This window comes from Ochotona princeps, chromosome 12 (genome assembly GCF_030435755.1).
Source record: "Ochotona princeps isolate mOchPri1 chromosome 12, mOchPri1.hap1, whole genome shotgun sequence".
In the NCBI taxonomy this organism is placed as follows: domain Eukaryota; kingdom Metazoa; phylum Chordata; class Mammalia; order Lagomorpha; family Ochotonidae; genus Ochotona; species Ochotona princeps.
In genome coordinates this window covers 49,354,847-49,374,488 of record NC_080843.1, presented here as the reverse complement: position 1 = coordinate 49,374,488, position 19,642 = coordinate 49,354,847, and the positions used below count along the sequence as shown (strand labels likewise).

The 19,642-nt window shown below is 45.3% G+C and overlaps 1 protein-coding gene across 2 annotated transcripts in view; it reads left to right on the top strand.

Annotated features, from left to right (window-relative positions):
- The first annotated feature begins 1,245 nt into the window (after positions 1-1,245).
- The window catches only part of KPNA3 (karyopherin subunit alpha 3), a 74,756-nt gene continuing 56,359 nt past the window's right edge, over positions 1,246-19,642 (top strand). For both annotated transcript variants that reach the window (XM_058670793.1, XM_004577489.4), the window contains exon 1: positions 1,246-1,684. In XM_058670793.1, the coding sequence (XP_058526776.1) occupies positions 1,616-1,684 (69 nt within the window). In that variant the 5' untranslated portion in view covers positions 1,246-1,615. The remainder of the gene's footprint in view (positions 1,685-19,642) is intronic.

Genomic DNA, 19,642 nt, shown 5'->3' with positions numbered 1-19,642 from the left:
GAGAGACAGCAAGCACCGACCGTTTTTAGGATATTTGATCATGGCACACATGCCAGAGGACTTAAAAAAGTTATTGGAAAATGAGTTCTATGAAACAGCTATGCCTGGGTTTATAATGTTTTGCAACAGAATATACATCTATTCATTCGGCTTGCCCCCACCCCTAACGATTTATTTATGTGAAAAGCAGAGTGATCGAGAGGGATCTTCCCTCTGCTGATTCACTGCTTAAATGCCAGCAAAAGCCAGGGCTGCACCAGGCTATGCCAGGAGCCAGGAACTCCACGTGAGTGTAGGGGTTCAAGCACTTGGACCATCAAAGCAGGAAGCAGAGTAGCTGGGACTCAGGTGTAGGGTTGTTGGCTTCCTAGGTGGAAGCTTAGTCCATTGAGCCACAACTCCTGCCCCTCCATACATTTTCATACGTACCCCCAGATTTCTTACCAACCTCTGACCTCAGCTCATTTGAATCATGCAAACTATGTAACACCGTATATTCGTTTACAGTACACTAGATTCCCAATCTGAATTCTGTCACATAATAAAAAGGAAGCCCAACTTGCTCCAGAAAGCAGGTCCTGGTGTTACCTACCCAGAATTTTCCTTGAAAATTCTTTGATGACCCTAGGAAGAGAGGGAATGGGGGCAGGGCTTGATCGCTGCAGAATCTTAAGATTATCATGCTGTGTGATGGTGAAAGTTGGAGTCGTACAGGAACTGAGCAAAGACAGCAGATGGGTGCATAGAATGATGAAGAAGGAGGGTGCTAATTTGTCCAACCGTATTTACTGAGTACCTACCACGTGCCAGGCAGTCTGCGGGAGAAATGCGGTACATACCCATAAACACGCCTAATATATAAAAACGGACGTATCAAGGTGGACAGAGAATGCCATTTATAACACCGAAGCCGAGCAACTAAACAGAGAACGCGGGAGGACGCTAAGTGGAGGGGTAGATACTCCTGAAAGAGGCGGAGGAGCGACTGCTGGTTTTTCAGGCTTTCCTCCGGGAAGCTCCGCCTCTCCTCACCGATTGGGCGCACGGTGCCATCCGCCGAAGCTCCGCCCCTTCCCCGCCCAGAGGCAGCCCTGGGGGCGGGGCCTCGAATCCAGCCCTCGGAGCGCCGCCGCGCGGAAAGCGGCGCGCGGGCGCGTAGGGAATCCCGGCATCCTCCTCGCTCTCTGGGCGTGTACATCGTCTCCGGCCGCCGCGGGGCGTGCTGGGAACTGTAGTTTTCCCCTTCCGCCTCGAGCAGCTCCAGCTGGCTTCATTTCTGGCCCGCGACTCGCTGCCCTGAGGGGAGAGCCTGCGGGGGCGGGCGGGGTCACTGGCGAGCCGACGCGGCCGAGCGTCCAGCCCCGTCGCTGCCCTTCTCCGCCGCCGTCACGTGTCCGCAGCCGCCCGTCCCCCGGGCGCGCTCCGCGCCTCAGCGCCGTTCCCGCCCCTCGCGGCCCGGCCGACGGCCTGCCCCGGCGCTGCTGCCACCTCGCGCTCGGAGGCGTCACGGAACGTGCTCGCCGCTCCCGCTCGCCTCCTTCCCCCAGTCCCCCTCCCGCGCCGAGACTCGCCGCCGCAGCCGCAGGAGTAGCCGCCGCCTGAGTCGCGCGCAGCCATGGCCGAGAACCCCGGCTTGGAAAATCACCGCATCAAGAGCTTCAAGAACAAGGGCCGCGATGTGGAAGTGAGTGTGTGCTCGTGCGGTCTGGGCCCGGCCGGCCCCGGCCCCGGCGGCGGCGGGGAGGGGCGGGGGGCCCCGGCGCCGGGCTGGTTCTCGCCGGCTCTGCGGTCGCTCGGAGTTCTGGCCGCGGTTCTCCCCGGCGGCGCGGCCCAAGGCTGGGCGAAGCGGGTGGCGGGACGCGCGGGCTGGGGTGCAAGCCGCCCTCTGGGAGCTGCCGGCGCGGGCACCCGGGGCTTTAGGGGGGAGGTGGTGGAAACGCCAGGGCTCTCGGCCCCGTCACGCGGGCGCGGCCTGGTGTCGGCGGGGAAGGGATGTGGTGGAGCTGAGGCGGGGTCCGCCGCCGGGCTGGGGCGGCGCGGGCGCGCACGGGGGATGCTGCGGTCCCGCACAGCCCGTGGGGGGGGGGCGGCCGGGAGTCTCGCGCCCCGCGCTGCCCTTGCAAGCCTCCCGGCCGGCGCTGCCCCCTCGGTGCCTCCCGCGCTGCCGCACATGGAGCAGAGCCGGTCCCCGCGCCTACCTCCTGCGAGCCGGGCCCAGGCGGGCGGTGGCGGCCCGCAGAGGGGGGTGGGGACCAGCCGGGTAACTGACTTGTTAGAGGGTGGTGGAGAGGGGGAGGGTAGGATGCGCCAGGACCGTTTTCTTCTATTCCACTGCTGTTCTTTGGACCAGCCGTACTGAGATGTTTCAGCTCGTAACTGCTGCTACTGCTGGCATTTGGAGCGAGCTGAAGGTGGACAATAGTTTACGTCTATTGTGTTGAGGCTATGGGAAGGAGGTAGTCCCGACCTCCGCCCCCTAGGACCCGGTTTTCTTAGTCTTTCTTGGGTTGGGGGTGTGCACGGGAGGGTCATTTCTTTGACATGTTTCACCGCAATAATTTGGCTACGTGGAGTCCTGCGTCCTTGTGCATACCTCGTGTTTCTAGCTGATAGCATTTCCTAGTGGCTGCAAAACTAAACCTTCACCGTGGTCACTCAGTTTGTTGCTACTCGGTATGTTGCCATTGTCTCATTACGGTGACATTAGCAGGTGCTATTTGCAAACTCGGCGTATTGAGGCAGCGCTAGAGGTCTCTCTGCAGCTACTGAAAGCCGTGAAGCATAATGCACACACTTCCCTGGATCCTGACCTCTGGGTTGGTTAAGGGGAGCTGGTTTTACCTCCTCAGCGTCCTTTTCTGTTGCTGGGGGACATGATTTGCGGTTCTGTAATTTTTGCTAAGAGGCCACGGTGACTAAGAAGGGTGTATTTTATTCTGTCTCAAAGAGAGAAGGTGAAGAGGGTAATAAATCATTGAGCTTTCTGTTTCACAGAGACAAACCTGGGCCATTTTCCTGAGCTGTAAATTAAATACTAATTGGAAAAAAAAAACCTGGGGGAAATATCTTTGGAATCCCCGTTGGAGTGAAGGCAGATTAAAAGTCAGTATCTAGGTGCTGGTCGTGGTTACATTTCTTAGGTGGGCAAAGATGAAACTTTAGAAATAGGAACAAGTTTTGGAACTGCCTCTTGCCAGTCTACTTGATGACAAGGGTTAATTTTGAACTTTTTTGATCAATGTTTTTTGAAGTCTATTCCATTATGAAACACAATTTATAGTTTGAGAATAGTCATTGTTAGTCCAAAGTTGCTAGTAACATTGTTGTGTATTGATACATATTTTTTTCTTATTATTTGCTTGTTGTGTTCTGGGGGCTCAGTGGTATCTGGTAAGGATTCCTGCAGGTGCTTGGTACATACAGAACAGATAGTCTGAGCAAAGGGTAACCAGTAACTTATAGATGCATGAGAAGACCACGTGGCTGCTATGCCATTCTGTGTGATGCTCGTTACAGCATTATGTGTCTCAGGACACATTAGATAATCGATGCATGGAATAACAAACATTTAAATGAATAGTAGTTCAGTGTAGCAATGGCTTTACTGTCCTGGGAGCTTCAGGAGACCTTATATACCGTAACAGCTTGTGAGCTAGACGTGCTGTCATTCCCACGCTGAATGAGCAGAGTACTGCAGAAGCCGAGGCTGGGTGCTTCCATGGTGTGTGCAAGTCATGCAGTGACTGAGCAGTCACTCGCTGTCTTTTGGGGATTTCTGTGTTAGGTCTGGGTTATGCAAAAAGAGCTTAGATTTAGCTTATACCTCTAGGAGTTTACACTTCTGTGGAAATGATAATTACAGTACAGCGTATCAGTATATGTTACAACACAGGTGTTTGCAAAAGTGTTGAGAAAACCGTAACTTGGAGCTGAGCTGTTGGAAGTGTGAGCTGATCCTGAAGGGGGAGGGAAAAGCAGGGACATTCCAGATTGGAGGGAGCAGTAATAGAAGAGCATGGAGAAAGGTGTAGGCTGCTGGGGACATGAGAAAGGAGGAGGAGCGATGTGACTGAAGGGCAGGCTGGGGTCAGATCTGACCAAGCACCTTCATTGTGGATTTAAGCCTAACTGAGACTAAGTGCCCGAGTCTGTTAGAAACTGTTACATTAGAAACTTACTGCACCCTAGCTCTCAGTGGTTGTGATGGTCAGGCTGTTCAAAAGCAGGTTAACTTTGAGAAGTAGTATTCTTGTCTTTTCACAGATAGGGTAGATAAAAATATATAAAACATACCAACATTTGACACATAGGATGTTAGACACAAGAATAAATTCATGTTTCCTAAAGAAAATAAGAGGGTAATGTTAATGCCAAGTAGACTGAGGGGAAAGAGAGTATGTGAGTTGAGGAAGAAATAATTTCATAGTCCATCAAGAATGGCTTCTTAGGAGAGAAATAAATGAGGTTGGTGAATCTTAATAGGAAGTGTGTACCTAGCGTGAATGCAGCACAGGAGACATTAATGATTAGAGACCCAGGTCAAAAAGATTAGGGTGTGAAGTGCTCAGACTTCCACATGGCCTGTCTGGTCAGAGTAAGTATGTCTTGTAGTAAACAGTTGCTTGCAAGTGTTTCTTGATAGGGAACTCTGAAGGAATTTATTGCAAAACAGAGCTGGAGGTACACCATGATTAGAGCAATGGGAAAGGGTGAGGGAGCAGTAAGCCTCAGAATTGTTTCTGGAGGAATAGTACTGTAAGTTGGTCAGCAAGAAGAAATTTTCCAAAAGCTTGAGAGCTTCAACCTGGAATGAGAATTTCGTGGTGGTTTCTTCACCTCCTCCTCCCCAGAAGAGAAGGAGGTAAAGGTTATACTGAAGTTTATAGACAGAAGACTGATAGTGATTTGGAACTTGGAAAGGAGAATGGATTTTGTAGCTAAAACTAGAAAGTACATAGTGAAAACAAACCTTTAATTTTTTTTTGAAAAAGATTTATTTTAAAAGTCAGAATATTAGTGGGGGGAGGGAAAATGAAGGGGGGGAGAAAGTGTGTGCACACAATCTTGGTGGAGGCATTGTGGTGTAGTGGTTAAGCTGCTGCCTGCAGTGCTGGTATCCTACAAGGACTCAGGTTTGAGTCCCCAGCCACTCTGCTTGCAGTCCAGCTTCCTGCTAGTTTGCCTGGGAAAGCAGTGGAGAATGGTCCAGGTGTTGGGGTCCCTGTAATTGCTTGGGAGATCTGAAGAAACTCCTGACTCCTGGCTTTAACTTGGCCCAGCTGTAGCCGTAGCCGTTAAAGCTGTTGGGGAGCGAACCAGCAGGTGGAAGATCTCCTCTGTCTTTATGCAGCTCTGCTTTCAAATACATTTAAAAAAAAAAAGGTTTTCATCTGCTGGTTCATTACCCAGATGACTGCAACAGCCAGCACTAGGCCAGGCCAAAGCCAGGAGTTACATTTGGGTCTCCTACATGAATTGCAGGGCTCCAAACCCTTGAGACATCGTCTGCTTTTTCCAGGCCATTAACAGGGAGCTGGATTGGCAGTGGAGTGCATGTGGGATGCCGGCAGCTCATCGGGCAGGAGCTTTGCCTGCCATTCACAGTGCCTGCCGACTAGCCCTAACTTCTTTTCTTTGGTCTGGAATGTGCATTTCAATGCCAGACTTTGAATATTGAGCTTTTTTATTCTGCCAGCTATGTCTTCAGACCAGAGTTGGTCTCCCCAAGAAACCGTTGAATTGAGCTGGACAGTAAGATACTGGACTCTATGCATGGCACATGCTTCCATTGAAAGAAACAAGACTAGATTTGAACTGTAATACTGCAATAAGGTGGAGCAATCCACCATGGGGGGAGGGCACGGGAAGGGATAGGGGAACATCAGAGCCTATGAAACGTTGTTATAAAATGAAATGTTATAAAAAAAATATGTAAAAAATTATGTAACTCAAGGAAAAGAAAAAGAAAAGCATTTAAAAGTTTTCAAATACACTTACGGAAAAGCGCACAAGGCAATTGTTAATAAACCCCAGTAAAACACTAAGGTAACTGTCATCCAAGTCAGTGTTTCCTTTTTTCCCCCCTGTATCTCTCAAGCATGTGACATTTTCATCAGTAACTGTAACTAATAATTGAAAATTCCTGGCATTTCTGATCTACAGTGTATCCATACTGAGTATGTGGATTATTTGTTTAGCCTCAGCATAGTCATATGACGCAGATAGTGCTATTATTATCCCCATTTACTGTTGAGGAAACCCGAAGCTGGCAACTCTAAAGTAGTGAGCCCTCAGTCATAGTGGTAAGTGGTAGAACACGGGCTGATGTTGAACCTGATGATTCCTGAAGCCAGAACTCGGCCTCATGGTACTGTGTTCCTCTCAGACTTGATGTGCAGAGGGCATGTTGGAAAGTCAGTAGGAAGAATGAAGAAACCTTGACTACGTCACAGAAATTCCTATTTCAGTTCTTCAAAACCTTGCTGATCGAAAATTTTTGACATAGTATTTATTTATTTGCCCCCCTCCCCCTTTAACTTTTGCAGTGTTTCCTTCTTACTAGCAAGGAACCAGCTAGTTGATTTTTTTAACCAGAAAATGGTAACCTGTATTCCTGGGCTTGACACTTAAATCTGATGTTTCTAATGCAAAGGGTACTACATATTTTATTATTTGCATATTTAGTTACCACTCCCAAACTTGATTTTTTTCCCTCTCTGAAACTTGTTTCTAGTGCTACTGTGTGATTGTGCAAGTGTAAAATTTTGTGCTGAGTTCTCTTGTGTTTGCTCCTTTTACCCTGTTGGGCCTCTAAAGAAGCCTCCTGCTTCGCCTCTACCGTAGCCTCTACTGTAGCTTTCCTACCGTAGCCGCTCCTCACTGTAGGTCAGTCCACCTAATTTTCCTTTCTTCAGTGTCTTCACTCCCCATCTGAAATCTTTGTTACTTTTCTGTTTACAGTCTTTCACATTGCTTCTAAGATTGAAATCCTTAGCGTGTCACACATGATTCCACATAAAGCCCTGCTTCTTCTGTCTTAACCTATATATGTGAATATTTGCTTTTTGCTCTAACGATGATGAAGTACTTGAGCTGGCTGCTGGCTGGGTAGCTAGTACACTTTACTCTTTGCCTTTTTTTTTTTTTTTTTAAGATTCATTTATTTTTACTGGAAAGGCAGATATACATAGAGAAGGAGAGACAAAGATCTTCCATTTAGTGGTTCACTCCCCGAGTGAAATGACCCGGAGCTGAGCCAATCAGGAGCCAGGAGCCTCCTCTGGGTTTTCCTTGTTGGTGCAGGGTCCCAAGGCTTTGGGCTACCCTCTGATGCTTTCCCAGGCCACAAGCAGGCAGCTGGGTGGGAAGTGCAGGAACCAGGATGCAAGCCGTTGCCCAGGTGGGATCCTGGCACTTGAAGGAGGAGGATTAGCTAAGTGAGCCATTGTATCAGGCCCTTAGCATGATATTCTGTATGCTGTTCTGTCTTCCTTGTCATCTGTTGTGGAGCTTGCTCTGATCGACTGGTCAGCTTCCCACAATATCACTGAAATACCAGTATTATAATTCTGTAATTGTATTTTTCAGTTCGGAAGCACTTTTCAGGAGTTCTCTGTAAGGTTTCTCCTGACGTAATAACTAAACCTTGGGAAGAAAAACTAGATGATATACTCCTAAAAATTCTACCTTTGAGAATGAAAGTTACCATGTTATCCTGGGATGCTCATTTCTGTTGATGTTGGCCTCATGGTGTTGTTTCTGTTGTCCTTTCCTTGGGCATCTGTTCTGTAATGTATTTCTGTGACACGAACTAGCCTGTATTTGAATGGCAAGTAGAGGAATGACATTAATTCATATTGGTTCATACTTTCAGTGACACATTAATATTTAGCACTCCAAACATCTAACGAGTTGTGGAATATAGATCTTAGAAATAAGTTGAACAGAGCAAGCACGGCATGTGCAAGTTGTCCATTCACCATTCTGTCTCGACTCCATTCAGCCATATGCTGTGTCTTAGAGCTGCTTATTGGCCCAGCTGTCCTAGTGCATAAGAATTCCTTAATTCCTACACTGGTGGAACATGAAGTTTCTCAGGAGACTGTGTCATGTAACAGGCGCCCTGTAGCTCTCCTTTCTTGGAATTCGCTAATGGGGCATGTATTCTCTCCTGGTCCTTCTCACCTCTTGTAATTCTCCTTTGTAGTTAGCGTTGCCGACTATTCTTCCTACCTGTGGAGTGTAGGCGTGTCTTGTAATTCCATGTGTGATTCTCAGCTCGGAATTGCCCTCCTTACTCGGCTAAGCAGCTCCCGTAGCTTTGACCATCATTTTAGTGAGGGGGCTTAGATTTGTTTTAATCACCTGCTGGAGATTATTCACAGAAGCATCTCTTCGGCTTCTTACATTCCATGTGTTTAAAGTCATGTTCTGCCTTTGTTTTTTTCTGTTTATGGCATCATCACCCTCACTGTGACCTGGATTGAAACTTGAGAGGCTTTTTGGACTCCTTCCTCATCTTCCACATTCGGTCAGGTGCCAGTCATGTCGCTTGAGTCTGTGCTGCCGCTTGATTTTGGCCCTGCCTCTCTATTCCGCTACCTCCAACCTACTTTAGGTCTTAGCAGTCTAAAAATTGCCTCCAAAGTGTGTTCTTCCTCTAGCTGATGAAATTGTTCAGAGCCTGGTGCCTGATTAGTTCTCCAGCTTCAGCCTTCACCCCGCTCCCTCCCCCTCATCTCCCCCTTTTAAGCCCTAGCAACACTGAACTTCTTATATGCTTATACATAATCTGGAATCCTGCCCTCCCCTCCTTGCCAGTGCTGTTTCTATTCTCAGGGCTGTCCTGCTGACTAGAATAGCCCTCGCTGCCTCCTGTTGCCTAATTCCTTCCCCTTTCAAAAACTTAACTCTAGGTTTAGTACCTTTCTTTGCTTCTGGAAGAACTGTGGTCTTATTATAGTTATGATAGTGTATTTCAATAATGTTTTTTTCAGTTTTCCCTAGATTGTATATTTTTTTAAGATTTATTTTATTTTTATTGGAAAGTCAGATATACAGAGAGGAAGATCGTTCGTCCTATGATTCACTCCCCAAGTGGCCTCAATGGCTAGAGCTAGGCTGAATTGAAGCCAAGAGCCAGGAGCTTCCTCTGGGTCTCCCTCGCAGGCACATGGTCCCAAGGCCGTGGGTCATCTTCAACTGCCTTTCCATGCCACAAGCAGGGAGCTGGATGGGAAGCGGGGCTGCTGGGATTAGAACCAGCATCTATATGGGATCCCGGCGTGTGTAAGGTGAGGACTTCAGCAGTTCAGCTACCACATGGGGCCCAATTGTAAATTTCTTTAAGAAAAGATTTGTTTGAAAGGTGGAGTTAAGAGACGGGGAGAGAAATGTTTCATCTGTTGGGTTACTCCCCAAATGGCTGCGATGGCCAGAGCTGTGCCAAGGCAAACCAGGAGCCAGGAGCTTCATCTACATCTCCTACTTAGGTGGCAGGGCCCCAATTATTTGGTACATTATTTACTATTTTTCCTATAAACAGGGAATTGGATTTGAAATGGACCAACTGGGACTTGAACTGGCACCCATATGGCATCCTGGCCTCACTGACTGTGGCTCTACATGGTATACTACATCTTCTGATTCACTTCTGAAATGGCTCAATGGCCAGAACTGAACCAGGAGCCTGTTCTGGGTCTCCCATACAGGTGCAGGGTCCCAAGGCCTTCGGCTGTCCTCTACTGCTTTCCCAGGCCATAGGCAGGGAGCTGGATGGGAAGCAGGGCAACCTAAAGTACCTATTTTTTAAGTATGTTCAATCTTTTATGACTGTTCCTGTTGCTTGCAAAAATTAAATCTAAATTCTGCTCTTAAGATTTATTTATTTTTATTGGAAAGTCAGATATACAGAGAAGAGAAGAGACAGATAGGAAGATCTTCCATCTGATAATTCACTCCCCAAGTGGTCGCAATGGCAGGAAGTGAACTGGTCTGAAGCCAGGAGCCAGGAGCTTCTTCTGGGTCTCCTACGCGGGTGCAGGGTCCCACGGCTTTGGGCCATTCTCAGCTGCTTTTCAGGCCACAAGCAGGGAGCTGGATGGGAAGCAGGGCCTCCAGAATTGGAACCAGCACCCTTATGGGATCCTGGCATATTGAAGGCGAGGACTTTAGCCACTAGGCTACCATGCCATGCCCTCAAGTCCAAATTCTTTATTATGACAGGTGAAGTATTTTTTTTTTTTAAAGATTTATTTTTATTACAAAGTCAGATATACAGAGAGGAGGAGAGACAAAGAGAAAGAGAAAGATCTTCCATCCGATGACTCACTCCCTCGACTGCTTTCCCAGGCCACAAGCAGGGAGCTGGATGGGAAGTGGAGCTGCCGGGACCAGAACCGGCGCCCATATGGGATCCCGGGGCTTTCAAGGCAAGGACTTTAGCCGCTAGGCCACGGCGCCGCGCCCGACAGGTGAAGTATTGAGAGATCATGGCACAAGATTTTTGAGACAGGCTTATTTCAGTTTGCATGCTTTTAAAATTCATCTGTGTTGAAGCATATAATAAAATTTCCTTTATTTTCATGGATGAATTGCATTCCATGTATGTGTGCGCTTCATTTTGTTCATTCATTCATTTATTAATATTTCAGTTGCTTTCAACTTTCGGCTGTTGTTCCTCTGTCATTTAAAAAATAGACTAATTTTTTGAGGAAGTCAGCTTGGTTTGTATGTGTTAAGTTACACCATATTATTCTGCTGTTTTTGAGGTTCTAAGAGTCAAGTGTTGGCAGTGTCGTATGACTGACTGGCTTAGCCTAACACAATGTCCTAATTATTAAATTTGTCCATTTATTGGTATTGCTTAATTTGTTCTGTTTCTCACCTCTTTTGGGATTTTCTGTAAACTGGAAGTGGGATTCAAAACCTTGGTTATCTTCATAGTAGACATTTTTTATTTAAAAAATTAATTGATCATGCTGTTTTCTTCACAATGTATCTCGATAATATGAAGATGGATAAGAGGCTTCATATGATAAAGAATAAACATTAAACATTCTACCACTTACAGCATTTGGTAATATGAATTCAGTTATTTGGGTGAAATGTGGCATAAACTGGATTGCATTTGAAGTTTTAAAAAGTTACATGATCTCTTAGTGTCTAGTAAAGGAGCTACAAAAAGTATTTCTTGGGCCTGGCACAATAGTGCAGTGGTTAAAGTCCTCGCCTTGTATGCGCCGGGATCCCATATGGTCGCTGGTTCTGATCTTGGCGGCCGCACTTCCCATCCAGCTCCCTGCTTGTAGCCTGGGACAGCGGTTGAGGACGGCCCAGATCCTTGGGACCCTTCACCCGCGTGGGAGACCCGGAAGAGCTCCTGGCTCCTGGCTTCGTATTGGCTCAGCTGCGGCCGTTGTGCTCACTGGGGAGTGAACCATCGGAAGGAAGATCTTCCTCTCTGTCTCTCCTCCTCTCTGTATATCTGCCTTTCCAATTAAAATAAATAAATTTTTGAAAAAAGCATTTCTAGAAAATCTAACTCATCTTTTTAATTTTTCTTCTTTTTTTTTAAAGTCAAATTGGTCTTGCATGCATTGTTTATATCCCAGACGGTTGCAGTGATCAGTGCTGGGCCAGGAGCTTTATCCTAGGCTCCCATGAGGGTGACAGGGGACACTTGGGCCATCTTCTGTTGCTCTTGCCAGGCATGTTAGCAGGTAGCTGGATCAGGAGCATGGCAAGCAGGACCCACCGAAGTTCTTTTCCTATAACTGATCCCATTCTTAGTTTTTTTGGGTTTGTCAGTATGAGGTTCTCACTTCCATGTTTTTTTCTCTCTCTCTCTCTGATTTATTTATTGTTATTGGAAAGTCAGATATACAGAGAGGAGGAGAGACAGAGAAGATCTTCCCTCAGATGGTTTATTCCCCAAGTGGCCGCCACAGCTGGAGCTAAGCCAATCTAAAGCCAGGAGCCAGGAGCCTCTTATGGGTATCCCATGTAGATGCAGGGTCCCAAGGCTTTGGGCCGTCCTCAACTGCTTTCCCAGGTAACAAGTAGGGAGCTGGAAGGGAAGCAGGGCCTCCAGGATTGGAACTAGCACCCATATGGGATCCCGGCACATTCAAGGCAAGAACTATAGCTGCTACGCTGTCATGCCAGGCCCTCCATGTCCTTTCTGTATCTTGGAGGTAAAGGAATAGGAGAAGTGTGAGGAGGATGCAGCCGTGCTTTCTTGCAGGTTTGGTGTAAAAAGATTTTTGTTTGCTGTCAGAACCTAGACAGCATTAACAGTTAAAATATAAACTAAATAATGGCTAGTATTTTCTTGAAATTATTTCAGTGGTTGGGTTTTCTGATTTATGAAGTATACTTTTACTTGTTTACCTACCAATTTATTTCAGAATTTTAGTTGTTCTAATTATGAGTATGCATCTGTTGTTTATTAAGTGGCATATAATCTAGTGTGTGTGTTTTAAGATTTCATTATTTGAAAGGCAGAGTTAGAGCGGGAGAGACAGAGAAATCTCAGAGAACTTCTTCTCAGCTGGCTCACTCTCCAAATGGCTGAAACTAGTCTAAAGCCACAACCCAGAAACTTGTTGGTCTCCCACAGAGGTGGAAGGGCTCAGCACTTGGGTGTCTTCCACTGCTTTCCCACACACATTAGCAGGGAGCTGGAGCAGAAGCAGAACACCTGGACCTTGAACCAGCACCCACATGGGATGCTGTGTGGGTAGGTGGTCCTTGAGGATCGCAGTTATGCGTGTGGATTCTGAGGTTTGCTCCTCGAGTTTTTTTTAATTTGCAAGAGAAGGAGAGAGAATGTGTGCGCGCTAGTGTGCTTTCATCTGCTGTTTCACTCCCTAAACACCCGCAGTGGCCAGGGCAAGGCCACGGTTAAAGCCAGGAGACAGGGACGTGATCCATTTCTCTCATATCAGTGGCATTATCACTGCTGTCTCACAGCTGCGCGTTAGCATGAAGCTGAAATCAGGAACAGAACTAGAACTCAAACCCCAGGGCCCTCTGACATTGCTGTGGGTGCTGAACCGGTGGCACCATCCCCAGGTGAAATGCTCATGCCTGAGTTTTGCTCTTATGTAAATGATACCCTTAGGTCCTTAAATTAGTCAGAATATTGCCTTTGATTTTTATGTGTGACATTTTTGTTCTTTAATTCTTTTACCCTACCAATCCCTTAGTCTCTGTCAGCTCAGCTCCAGCCGTTGTGGCCACTTGGGGAGTGAACATTTGGGTGGAAGATCTTTCTTTCTGTCTCCTCCTCTCTGTAAATGTGATTTTCAATAAAAATAAATAAATCTTTTTAAAAAAGCTTAGATGGAATTATTGGGAATGCAGCTGAAAACGATGTATGTAGAATGAGATTGCTTCAATTGTATCAGTCAGTAGCTATTTGTATTTTGAATTGTGAGGGTTAAAAATAAGGAAGGTAATGATAACCAGTACTTCTTGAGCACCTAGCTACATTACAGGATATTTTACTTAAAATAATAATCCTAACTAGTTCTCACAAAATTTCTGTTATGTAAGGAAAGTAATTTACTTATGAATATGACTAGGAGGCGACTAAACTGGCATTCAGTCCCAGATTTCTGATTTTAGAAGTCATGATCATCTTAATAACGATTCTGCTCTGCTCAAAGAATATATATCATGAATGAAAATAATGTGGAAACAAATGCTTGGCGTGATGTGCTTGAAGTGTGTACTGAGCGCGTAAAAGAAGAATCACCTGTGTTGAGCTGGGTGGGAGTCAGGCAAAGCTTCGTGGAGATAATTATACTTAACTTGAAAACAGAGGGTGTATTAGCATTTGTTGTAAATTTCGAATGGGCCTGGAAGTAAGTGATGACATATGTTCTGGGGCACTAAATTGATTTGACATTTTATTTTTATTTTTTTCTTTTTACAATGGAGTGATTGGAAGTTGTGTAGGGGAGATGGGTCAGACTGTGAAAAATTTCCTCTGGGGAAAATTACAGAGACCTGAATTTGTGCACTTAGAACTATTGTTTGGTTGCACCATGTGCTGTGAATTGGTGGTTGAAAAGTTTGGGGAATGAAAAAATGAGAAAAATCTTACGGATTTTAGATGGATAGCTTGATGAACAGCACTGGCATTAGAGTTGAAAAGTCTGACTGTTTTTAACATTTTACTTCCAAGAACAGAGGTTGGCAAATTTCTGTAAAGGACTGTAATGCTAAACTTTTTCTCTTTTTTTTTTAAAACAAAACTTTACTTGATTCTCAGGCAGAAAGAAAGAGAGCGAGGGTGCTCCTGTCTGCTGACCTCTTCCCCAGAAGCCTGCAGTGACCATGTCTAGACTGGGCTGGAGTCAGGAGCTGGTAAAGCAGTTCAATCTCATGAGTCAGTGGCAGGAAACCAGTTACCTGAGCCATCACTCCAAGGCTCTGCGTTGGAGCCAAAGCTGGAAATGGAACCTAGGCACTGTGATGTAAGACACTGGTGTCTAAACTGCTAGGCTTACTAGTTATTCTGTCATTATTGTTATTTATTTATTTACTTGAGAGACAGGGAGACAAAGATAAAGATAGGGAGAGAGAGTATGCATGCCCACACAGTGTGCCACTAGTCTGCTCTGTCCTTTCCTAAATGCTTGCAACAGTTGGGGATGGTCCAGGCTGAAACTGGAAGCTTCGAGCTCAGTCCAGATCTCCTGTGGTGGTAGTGATGGTGAGGGGGATGGTGGGAACTCAGTTGCTTGAGCCAGTATTATCGTTGCCTTTCAGAGTCTGCAATAGTAGAAAGCTGGAGCCAGGAGCTGGAGTTGCATTACTGGACATAGGTACTCTGATGTTGGACACAGGTGTTTTAACTCAGCTGAATGTCCACCTTCAGACTTTAATTATTGCTAGCTGCTGGACTCTGCCTTGAGCACAAAAGACGCCAGACACTAGGCAAACAAACGGGAGTGGCTGCATTCCAATAAAGTTTATTTACAAAACAATGACTGGCTAGATTGGCTCACTGGCCCTTCTAGGCTGATGTGGCCAGTGGTGAAGATTTAGAACACAGTTCAAACAGTATGATTCAAGTGATTGAGATCATAATATAGATGAGAGCTTATAGAAATAAGAAGGAAAGACTAGGAAAAAAGAATCCTGCAGGACCATATCACTTAAGGGAACCAGATGAAGATATAACTGAAGAATGATCTGTAGGAAGCTTAGCAACAAAGTGGTGAATCAGAACTTTAGGAGAACTCATTGATGGAAAGGCACTAGTTGCAATATCAGATACTGCAGAGAGGAGGGGCATGATGAGGGCCTGAAATAGGCCGTTCATTGTGCTTGGCAGTTCAGGGCTAGTATGAAATGGAAGAATGGGGCTGGCACTGTGGCTCAACAGGCTAATTCTCTACCTTCAAGCATCAGCATCCCATATGGGTGCTGGTTCATGTCCCGGCTGCTCCACTTCCCTTCCAGCTTCCTGTTTGTGGTCTGGGAAAACAGTCAAGGGTGGCTCAAGGAATTGGGACTCAGTACCTGTGGGGAGGACCTGGAAGAATCTCCTGGCTGCTGGCTTCAGATCACTCAGCTGCAGCTGTTGTGGCCATTGGGGAGAGAACTAGCAGGTGGAAGATCTTTTTCTCTTTGTCTCTGAAAATCTGATCTGCTTTCAAATAAAATGAAATAGATCTTTTTATTTATTTATTTATTTTAAGATCTTCCATCCTCTGGTTCACTCTCCAAGTGGCCACAATGTCCAGAGCTGAGCTAATCTGAAGCCAGGAGCCAGGAGCTTCTAGGTCTCCCACATGGGTGCAGCATCCCAAGGCTTTGGGCCATCTTCGACTGCTTTCCCAGGGTACCAGCAGGGAACTGAATGTGAAGTGAAACAGGCGGGATATGAACTGGTGCCCATGTGGGATCCTGGCACTTGCAAAGCAAGGACTTTAGATACTGAGCCATTGCGCTGAAACCAAAATAAATAACTCTTAAAAAAAAAAAGAAAGAAAGAAAAAAAAGAAAGGTAAAGAAAGAATGGAAAAGTGGAGATTGATGGGGGCTGGAAATTAGATAAATTTTGGGCAAAAGTGAGTTTGGCGTGAACCTAGCTGGAGTAGTAGACTCTCCGTTTAAATATTGTTAGTCATGGGAAGGAAGTTTGAGGAGGAAGTAGGATTGAAAGAAAGGTTTTTGTTGTTCTTACTTGTTTAGACAGGTGGAAATTGCTGTTGTAGGTTAAATAGAAGAAACTGGAGCAAGAGACCTAGCGTCTGGCAGGGAAAAAATCAAACCTGGGTTTCAGACAAAGGTGAAGATGGGCTACATCAGGATAAGGGAACTGGTGGCCTCTGTTGTCTGATACTAGGTTACTTCTGGAGTTTGGAGGGTCAAGTGATTTTTAGGAAGAATATTTTGATGAATGAAAAATAAGACCTCTGTAAGGCCCAGCTGCCAGTGATTACAGTAGATGGTCACTGGTTTAGGAATTTTTGCTGTTTTGATGATTTGAAAGTGATCTGCATTCAATAGAAACCATACTTTAAATTTTGATGTTTCAAAGAAAGCTGTATGTGGCCTAATCCTCTGGATGCTGGGCAGTGTCAGTGAGCCCATGGTCACCAGAGGTAAACAACCAGCAGTCTAGGGTGCTGTACTGGCCAGCTGGTGTTGCATAGGTGAGGTGTATTAGATACATTTTCTTTTTTTTTAAAGATTTATTTATTATTACAAAGTCAGATATACAGAGAGGAAGATCTTCCATCCGATGATTCACTCCCCAAGTGAGCACAACGGCCAGTGCTGCACTGATCTGAAGCCAGGAACCAGGAACCTCCTCCAGGTCTCCCACACGGGTGCAGGATCCTAAATAATTGGGCTGTCCTCGACTGCTGTCCCAGGCCACAAGCAGGGAGCTGGATGGGAAACGGGGCCACCAGGATTAGAACCAGTGCCCATATGGGATCCCGGTGCATTCAAGGCGAGGACTTTAGCCTATAGGCTCGGCCTTGAGGCCCTATTCCATACATTTTCAACTTTTGATGCTTTTAGATTGTGGATTTAGCAGGATGTAACCCTTTGGTAAATTGAGTAGCATCCATGCTGTCTTGTTACTTTGTTAACAATTAAGAACAGTTTTCAGCTAATTCTATCAGTTTAACCATAAATGCCTTTTGGATTATAGTTACAATTATTAATCCAAATTCAAAATTTAAAAGTCATATATAGTTGAGTCTTAAAAATTTGAGCTAGTAGGGCCCCATGTGGTAGCCTAACAGCTAAAGTCCTCACCTTGAAAGTGCCGGGATCCCATATGGGCACTGGTTCTAATCCTGGTGGCCCCGTTTCCCATCCAGCTCCCTGCTTGTGGCCTAGGAAAGCAGTTGAGGACGGCCCAAAGCCTTGGGTCCCTGCGCCTGCATGAGTGACTTGGAAAAGGCTCTGGCTCCTGGCTCTGCAATATAAGTAAACAAATCTTTTAAAAAATAGGACTAGTAGAAATGTTCAAACATAATAGTCCAATTATTTTAGGGAAATATTGAATGCTGTCTACAGCCAGGTTTTCTAATTTCATAAAATGAGAAATCACTTTTAAGTGTGGTATAATTTAACAAAATAAAAGCTATGTCTGAGAAACCAAACATATATAAAAGTTGAATTAAGCATTGAATCCTCGTATACCATTTTTAAACAATAATAATTCATAATCAGTGTTGTTTAATTTGTGTATTTACATTTTAAGAACATTTATTTATTAGAGATTGACCTTCTAGTGCTGGTTCATTCCTTAAATGGCTACAGTGGCTCGGAGCCAGACTAAGCCAAATCTGGGATCTAGGAACTCCGTTCAGGTTCCCCTTGTGGGTGGCAGTGGTCCAAGTGTGTGGGCCAACATCTGCTGCCCTTCCAGGCACTTTAGCAGGGAGCTAGATCAGAGGCAGAGCTACCTGGGACTGGGACCGTCACTAGCAATGTGGAACTTGGGAAGCCTGCCTTGCAAACAGCAACTTAAGTTGTTGTACCTCAATGCTGACCCCTCCTTAGTTTTACAGTACCCTTTTGTTGAAGTATAATCTGTCAGTTTTACATTTTATCTGTCATTAATATCTATACTAAGGTAAGACATGGTATTTTTCTATCTTGTTAAAAACAACTCATTATGCTGCTATTCTACTTTAAAAGATCTGAAATAGTAATTATTGTGTCATTAAACACTCAGTTAAAAACATAATTTTGGTGTGACATTTCAAGGTCTTCTTAAACACATGCTGTTCTACTCATTCTAGAACAAGAACCTTATCGGTCAGTTTGTAGATGGCACGTGACATAGGTTGTTTTTTTTCCTGAAAAGGAAAACCTGTCTGCACTCCTACATACTTGCGTGCTTGACATTCTGTGAAATGTCACTTTTTTCTTTTAAAGGTTAGTTTTACTTATTTGAAAGGCAGAGTCATGGGGGGTGGGGAGAGGGAGAGAGCAAGAGAGAGAGAGAGAGAGAGGTTGATCTTCCAACCTTAGGTTTATTTTCCAAATGGCCACAGTGACCAGGACTGAGCTAGGCCAAAGCCAGGTGCCTACAGCTGCCTTGTGGGTCTCCCACGTGAGTGGCAGAGGGCCGAGCACTTGGACACCATTCCTCAGTGCTTTCCCAGGCACTTCAGCAGGGAGCAGAATCGAAATCGATGCTTCTGTGGGATACTGACACTACAGGCAGTGAGGCTCAACAGTGTGTCAGCCCCAACATAAGAAATTGATGAGTGTTTCTGATATTTTCTCTCTTAGCTCTCTAGAAAGATAAGTAAAAGAATAATCCCAACCCTAAAAAATTGATGTTAATGTGTAGTTAAATATTGAGTTGCAGAGATAGTGTAGAAGTTAGAACAGAGTAAGTAGATTTTATAGAAATGAAGTTGTCTTCATAATTGCAGTATATTGGATAATGATTTTCTTTCATTTAAAAAATGAAAATGACTAATGAATGTCGTGTGTTATTACAAAATTGTTGAAGTAGCCTGATCTATTCTCATTGACTATGAGAAAACTTACACGAAGTTTTCTTGGAGCTGGCATGATGGTGTATCAGGCTAATTCTCTGCCTCTGATCTGGTATTCCATATGAGTGCTGGCTTATGATGTTTTGACTGCTCTGCTTTAATCCAGCTCCCTACTTTTGGCCTAGGAGAGTAGTGGAGGGTGGCTCAAATTATTCAGCCTCAGCACCCACATGGGAGACTTTTAAGAAACTCCTGGTTGCTGGTTTTGGATTGGCTTCCAGCCATTTAGGGAATGAACCAGTGGATGGACGATCTTTCAGTTTTTTCTTCTTTCTGTATGTCTGTCTGCCTTTTGAATAAAAAAAACCGAATAAATCTTTTTTAGAAAGTTTTCTGACTGAGTATGCAATCTGTAGAGGGACAGAGTGGAGCATTAGGGAATTAGTGAATCTGGTCCTTATCTAGAATGACAAACAGTAGAGACCGACCCAGCTTTTCTGGTTATGTTATGTTTGTGGTGCTTATAGAGGCTGAAACCGTTAAATCTTTCTCTACTTAAGATAGTTGAGTGAAGAAGAGAAAGTGGAGGTTTTTTCTGCTCTCCCATGTTAGTGCAGGGTCCCAAGGGCTTGGACCATGCTTTCTGCTTTCTC